This window comes from Notamacropus eugenii, chromosome X (genome assembly GCF_028372415.1).
Source record: "Notamacropus eugenii isolate mMacEug1 chromosome X, mMacEug1.pri_v2, whole genome shotgun sequence".
NCBI lineage: Eukaryota > Metazoa > Chordata > Mammalia > Diprotodontia > Macropodidae > Notamacropus > Notamacropus eugenii.
The window spans coordinates 95139108-95146750 of NC_092879.1; the positions used below are offsets into that span (position 1 = coordinate 95139108).

General features: G+C 40.9%; 1 protein-coding gene across 1 annotated transcript; it reads right to left on the bottom strand.

The window, feature by feature from the left end:
* Nucleotides 1-425: 425 nt before the first annotated feature.
* On the bottom strand, nucleotides 426-6880 carry AGTR2 (angiotensin II receptor type 2). Its single transcript, XM_072627223.1, has 2 exons — nucleotides 6510-6880; nucleotides 426-4464 (listed from the first exon to the last, which is right to left on the bottom strand). Exon 2 carries the CDS (start codon nucleotides 4452-4454, stop codon nucleotides 3303-3305), a length of 1152 nt encoding a protein of 383 aa, XP_072483324.1. The 5' UTR covers nucleotides 4455-4464; nucleotides 6510-6880; the 3' UTR covers nucleotides 426-3302.
* Between the last annotated feature and the right edge of the window lie 763 nt (nucleotides 6881-7643).

The window sequence follows — 7643 nt, forward strand, 5'->3', positions numbered from 1 at the left end:
TGTAATCTGCTTGAGAAGGCCCCAGTTAAGCTTTGCATCTGTGGTACCATCCATCAGGAAGATTGGAATCCTAGGCAGGGATTACCCATTCACCCACCCTCCTACATGTGCTCCGGAGATGTAGCAGAATTAGTCTACTGGGTCTGCTCCATGGTCTCTGAATTCACACCTGAGGTGAGGTCAGGGCACAGAAAGCCTTGTGTCACCAAAGCCACATGGCATTATCTTATGAGATACCATCCCTGTGCTGTGTCCCTCCAGCACCCCATTAAAACTATAACTGAACCCCAGTTTTATTGTTCTCTTACCATGCCTGTTCAGATTTTTAAGAAGTTAAAGAGACCTTTTTGAAAATAGCCAGCCATCAGGCCCTCTTCTTGGAGAGCAGGGCAGGTGCTATTGCTCACAAAGTCAGGAGACTGGTGTCTTATGACCCGAGAGGGGTGTTTGTTTTATTTATTGCTTTCAAATAATCACAGGAAAGGGGATATTATCAAAATCCCAGTTGATATAGAGTGCCTTTAAAGAAATATTCATTGAGTACCTTGTACAATAGGCACTCAAACCTTTTTTTATTGGTTACATTATACATTCTACTTTCTACTGCTATCACAGGTGATAATCCCCTCACCCCCAAAAGAAGAGCCCTTATAAAGTAACAGTGCTTGGTAAATAGCACCATCTAGAGATGGGGAAATAAAGGAATATTTATGTTCTGAATATCTTCATAATGACATAAGCAATGTCACATATGCTTCACATATGCTTTGGTGCAACGTAAAATATATTTTCTTTACACATATAGATGTGCCTCTTCCCTTTCTTATGGTTCTATATAGGAAGAGTCAAGGTGCTAAGACTTAACATGCTGCTTAAGAGCTGTGGGAGAGGAAACCATCTCAGAGCATTCTTTCTGCTTCAAAAATGTACGTTGACCAAATCACCAATAAATTAGAGAAATATTCATTTTTAAAAACCTGAGGTTTTACTTCACCCTCAGCAAACTGTCAAGAATGGGAAAAAATGACAATAGTCAATGTTGGAAGGGTTGTGGAAAGATAAGGTGAACTGAGATACTGTTGGTAGAGCTGTGAATGCCTCAGAGCATTCTGGGAAGCAATGTGGAGTTAAGGTAAAACTTCCAAAAAAATGTGGCTCAGTCCATACCCTTTTAACCAGAGAGGCTCCTGAGAGGCATATACCCCCAAGGCCAAATGGAAAAAGGTTTCACATAAACCAAAATATTCATTGTAGCCCTTTTTTTGTGGTAGAAAAGAATTGGCCACGAAAAGTGCTCATCAATTGAGGAATGATCAAGGAATCGTGGTACATGGTTATAATGGAACATATTAGATGCTATTATATAATAGTATACCATACTGATATATATATATATATATATATATATATATATATATATATATATATATATATATATATATACTGTGTACTATTGGAAACAATGAATACAAAAAATTAAGAAAAGCAAATACTGATACAGAGTAAAGTCAACGGAACCAGGAAAATAATAAACATGACTCCAACAACAAATAGAACACTATGTAATTATAATGGCCAAGCTTGGCCTCACAGAGATGAGGAGCTATAGCACCGAGGCAGGGGACTCTGGGGGCATCGTATAGACTGTCAGACTTGGCTGATGCCTTTACAGAACTGTTTCTTCCCCTCTTTCATTTCTCCTTTCTTCCAAGGAGAGATTCCCTGGTCAGGGAAAAGGAGAGAGCTGTATCTGGAAATGAAGGTGATGTGATAACAAAAGATATAATTTTTGAATGGTTCAAATGAAAGGAAAAAGGATATATCATTCAAAAATTTCGAAAAGTATAAGAAGCTTAAATCAATATAAATCTATATATCTCATCCACACCAATATAAGAGGATGAGCGAAAGAAAACAGATGCATTGATCTAGAACAATATTGCCATCTATTAGTGAAGGCTATGAGAGCTCTAAGCCACCACTGCTGATTTGGAGAGCCCCTTGCAAGATGGGGTGAACGCTGGAAATTGGCATGGTTTTATTCACATACTTCAGTACTTCAATGGCTCATGTTTCCATGGAGGTGGGCGCTGTTTCCCATGGTGCAGACCACCACTCATTCATCTCTTCTCGTTCTTTGGGATTCTTATGCACGTCCTCCTAGAAATCCTCTAAAGAACAGAGATGTAAGTAGGGTGGGGTAGCTGGAGCTTTGTCCTTTAGGTGCCAAATCAGAGGGCACTACAGTACGACAGAGCTTAACACTGAGTTAGTGAAAATAATTAGGTAAAGTAGCAAGTTTGGAGATGACAGGCTACAGTAAGCTCCTCCCTGATCCTGCCTTTCTTCCTCCACCCACTCAATGACTCTTGGGTCTTTTAATACCTTGTTCTTGTTACATGACTAGCCCACTTCCTTTTCTAATCACATACGTCTGCCTCATGAATATGGGCTTTATATGTGACCTTGTATTGAAGTGATTGATTTCCCAGCAACTAATGCCCAGTGCTGGAATTTCCCCAAGCACAAGACAGGACCAGGGTTTAGTGTGCATTTCAGTAGGAGCCGACTTTAAATGGAGAAATACAAAATGTGAATGCTTACTTCAACTATCGGTGATTTTGTCAGTGTGGGTATTACCTCCCCTAAGACAAATCCCACCCCCCACACCCCACCCTACTCCTACACAGACTTAATTAGATGGCCTTTGTGAATTGCTTTGGTAAGAAAAAAGCTGTCAGCAGGTGGCCAAATTGCTGCTGATAGAATATTTTTAAAGAAATATTTATTGAATACCTTGTATACATAGGTACTCAAAAAATACTTGATTGATTTTAAGTTGCCCTTGGAAAAGAGACACATAGTCCCTAGCCAAGACTGTGTTTAAAACCTTTCCAGTTTAGTAGCGCCTGCTGGTGATCTCCACTGGTAGAACCTTCTCTACATGATGAGGAAGCATCAATGAGGATGATAGCAGATGACTCCAGTCTGTGGGGTAAAATGTTGTGGTACTTCCTACAGAAGCAGGAAAGAGGAAGAGCTGATCTTCATAGTAGACTGCTCCACTCTGCCTGTTTGCCATTTGAGAAAACTTCCAAACAGTTTCTAGGTTATGGGTTTGCCTCACCCCAGGAGAAGTGGGAGAAAGAAGCTGAAATTGCTTGGATGAAGGGGTATTTTCTTTATTTTCTAGTTCTTGAAGAGTCCAAAAGTCAATTTTGATTCAAAAGATTCTTCTTTTCCCAAGCCATTAATTCTCATTCACGGAAGCCCAAGTTGTTCTGTTTGAACCACGTCCATCTTCATTCCATCAGGGTCTCCACTTCCTTAAGAGAATTCCCTTTTCTGGAAGACATACTATCTCTATTCTTGCGGAGCTGAGAAACTCTCAGCTTAAACAGGCGCCGGCATCTCTCTTGGAACTGGTTTCCAACAAAACAGTACAGAAAGGGATTGATGCAGCTGTTTGCAAAGCCCATGCAGATACCAAAAGGCATGGCAGTGTCGATGGCTGAGATCACATCACAGTTAGTGATGACATGCAGCCAAGCCAGTGTATCCAGGAAAGTTAAGACGTGAAAGGGAAGCCAGCAGATAACAAAAGCCAGGACAACTGCAGCTGCCATCTTCAGTACCCTGTCTCTCATGAGCTGGTTCTTCCCAAAGCCACTTGCCTTCATTAAGTGCTTTCGGATGCCAGCATAGCATGTGGCTATGAACACCAATGGGATCAGAAAACCAAGTGCATTCTTCATGAAGGCCATTCCTGCTGACCACTGTGAATACTTCTCAGGAGGGAAGGCCATGATACAGGCATTCACTCCCAGGTGGTCGATGGGCTTGATGTCTCGGAAATAAAATGTTGGCAGTGAGGACACACAGGCTAGCCCCCACACAAGGGGCACAATAAATGACATCTGCCATGGGGTTCTTCTCTGGGACTGGAAGGGGTAGACAACGGCTTGGTACCTGTCAATACTCATGCAGGTGATAAAAAAAACACTGGCATACATGTTCAGACACAAGAGGGCACTGGAGATTTTGCACATCACCGAACCAAAGAACCAGTTGTAGCCATAAGAGTAATAAGTGGCCCAGAGTGGCAGAGTAGCTAGAAACAGCAGGTCTGCCATGGCGAGGTTGAAGATGTAAATACTAGCAACTTTTTTGGGGCCCCGGTGGCAACAGAATAGGGAAACCACCACGCTGTTGCCAATTAGACCAAGGACAAAGATAATGTAGTAGAGAGCAGGAATGAAGGCTAGGTGATACCCCGAGAGCTTCAGCAAGCATTTAGCGCTTGACACGTTATTGTTAGAGGTGTTTATGGGTCCTATGTATGGATCGTTAACCATATTTTCTCTTTTGATGGAAGATGAATAGTTGTTCTTTATGTCAAATGGGATCAGTGAAATATCAGCCTGAAATCTTTGTGAACTCAGGTCACTGGTCATACTCCGTTTCCTGAAATTGACAAAACAAAAGCATTTTGAATGTTCAAATCTTAGAGCAGATTTTTAATTTAATATTTTACCAAAAAAGGCTTAATGTTTACCAAAAGGAGAAGTAATTAAATACAATAAGGCTGAATTCTGCCTTGGTGGGTGAGGGGACGAATGGATTATTCTGGTAAACAATTAGGGATCATATGAGAAAAATGACTAAACTACTCATACCCGTTAACCTAACAATGCCAATACCATGTGTATACCTGGAAAATACCTCTACCCCCAGAGAGGTAATGACAGAAAAGGTCTGTATTTACCCAAATATTTCTGTACTAGCAGAAAACTGGAAAACAAAGTATGTTCAAGCCCTGACTTTAGGGTGAGACTTGAATAGGTCTTGAATTTCAACTTTGCCATACACCACTTTCATGATCCTGAAAATCACTTTACCTCTCTGCATATCATTTTCCTCATCTGTCAAATGAGGGAGTTAGATTGGCAAACCTCCAGGGTCTCTAAGCTCATAATGCTGTGATCCTATTAGCCTATGAAGTGTCCATTGATCAGAAAATGTCAATCATGTAATAAACAAAGGGCATCGATAAATGTGGTAGCTGGGTGGCACAGTGGATAGAGTGCTGGATCTGGAGTCAGGAAGAACTGAGTTCAAATCTGGCCTCAGACACTAGTTGTGTGACACTGGGCAAGTCACTTCACCCTGTTGGTCTCAGTTTCCTCATCTGTAAAATGAGCTGGAAGAGGAAATGGCAAACCACTCCAGTATCTTGGCCAAGAAAATCCCAAATGGGGTCATGAAGAGTCAGACATGACTGAACAACAACAAGATCAATAAACTTTGTTAAAAAAGAAAAAGAATGGGATCAAATCTCAGCCTGGGTGACCCTGAACAAGTTGTTTGATTTCCTCATTTCAAGTCCCTTCCAACCCTATCTGTAATGTTATGGATTATGTTTCTCAAGGGAGAGAAGGCAATATTTTCTCAGACATGGCAAAACAGAAATTGACATTCGTGAATGAATTGAAAGTTCTAAAACAACACCAAGGAAAAGACATTTTCTTCTCTGTCCTTTTCTTTTTCCTTCTTCTGCCCTATTCACCATCACCCCCATTCCCGCCCCCCAACCCCCACCACCGCCCTTCATATTTTCCACAGGCTTAAGGGAAAAGGAGCTATTTAAGAAGATTAGCTGTGGGAAGAAAGTGTACAAAACAGAAACAGAATGGAAACTCAGAAAGAAGAAAAGTCCATGTTACAAAGAACCTGGTTCACACTTCTGCCTCTCCGTATGGTCTTTGGATACCACAGTGCTGCCTGCTTTAACATGAGAAAATTTCCCATTACAAGTTCCTGTAGGTAAATAGTTTCCAAACCTTGAAGGAGGTCTTCATGTTAAATTACAGCATTTTAGATGGTCTTCTGTGGGGGCTGTTGGATTGGGATCAGGTAGAAACAGCTCCTTGGTGATGACAAAATGTGATACAGCATCTCCCAGTTGGACAATTTCAGGTTAATTGAGCCACCTTTGAGAAGTACTAATACCCAAGCCACACATTTTCATGATACAAATATATCGGTATCTATTTAATATGCTGCTGTTATTTTGGAATCATGAAAAAGCTAAAGGTAAATGAGTCCCAAGTATTCCTATGAGAAGTATAAAAAGAACCCGGAACATGGTTTGTGAGTTTAAAATACTGTCAGCTGTCAGCCAAGATGTGTCTTAGAAACAAAGAAAATAATTTGGGGGACAGTTCTTTGATTGCCCTGACCTAACCAAGGCATCCGAAAACAACTAAAAAATGTACCATTTGAAGGTCGACCAGTGACTTGAGTTGAAAATGTAGTTAAATGATCATCAATCAGCTTCCCTAATTCCCCACTCCTTACAGTTGCAGAACACTGAGTCGATCTTTCAGATATTTGTGGGATACTGTTATTAATGAGGATAAAAAGGCACATTACCTTGTGCCCTGAAATATTATCATATAGTTCACTTTATATTTCCCAAAGTTAATTACATGTAAATATCTCAGACTTACCTTAAAAATGTAGGCTGAAAAATGTTCCACAACTCTGCTCTTCCTCTGGACTTCAGAACATAAGAGCTGCAGATCTCTGGTTTCCTTCTTAATATGTTCAGTTTGTCCACTGGGAGTCTTGAACCGACATAATTTGCTGGCTGACTTCTGAACACGTGCCAGCTTTCCAGAAATTTTTTTTTTTTGGCAGTAAAACATCCATCTGAAATTCTGCCTGCCCTGAATCATGAGAGCTCATCCAAATCAATCACACCCCCACTCCCAAACAAAGCACAGTTTCCACAAGTCCACAAATAATCTTGAAGTTGATAGCTCAGTTTAGGGAAGGAATATCCTCTTTACTTCCATAATCGCCTCCTCCCTTTTCCCTGATGTTTATATTCTAAAATGAGTTGGGCAGGGGAGGGGGAATTATGCAAACATCCCACGGTTCTGGGCTACCAACGCCCTTGGCAATTTGCATCCTTGAACTTCTCGCTTATATCTGATATGATTGGACATTAGGATTGGATCCATCATTCGAGAAACATGAAAAAGATAATATCTAAAGTGCAATCTATGAGTATGCTCAAATTAATATCTTACTCTTAAATAAACAAGCATCATGCTGGGCGCTGAGGGTACAAAGACAAAACATAGGAGCCAACATGTTACATTGGAAAGTGGGGTGGGGGGAGTCCCAGGACCAGAATTCTAAGCCCATCACTTCTTACCTCTGTGACCTGGGACCTTTTACCTCCTCACTGGCAAAATTAGGCAGTTGCGATCTAGTTTGAACTCCGTTATTTCTGATTTCCTAAAGTGGTTTGCCCACAGTTCTAAAGGAATCAGTAGCAAACTAATTATAATTTCAATGTTATGATATTTCTCCCTTACCTCAGCAAGTCTTCCCTGCCTATAGCTAAAGAATTTCTTTAGTAAGACTTGAAGTGTATTCGGTGGAGAAGGGAGGCAAATGGGGGCGGGGAAGATGACTTGCAAGTGATGGAAAGGTGGTATTTACACACTGAATTTCCTCTCAAATTTCAAGTTTGAGAATTAGGAAAGAGGAAAAGCTCGTAACTTCTGGAGGAGAAAGGGAAGCCCCCCTTCCAATTTCACCACAAACACATTGATTCATTTTGCTTAACTGTA

What these genes read in the sequence shown, in the direction of transcription:
- AGTR2 (XM_072627223.1), bottom strand. Translation starts at nt 4,454, where the DNA reads ATGACCAGTGACCTGAGTTCACAAAGATTTCAGGCTGATATTTCACTG.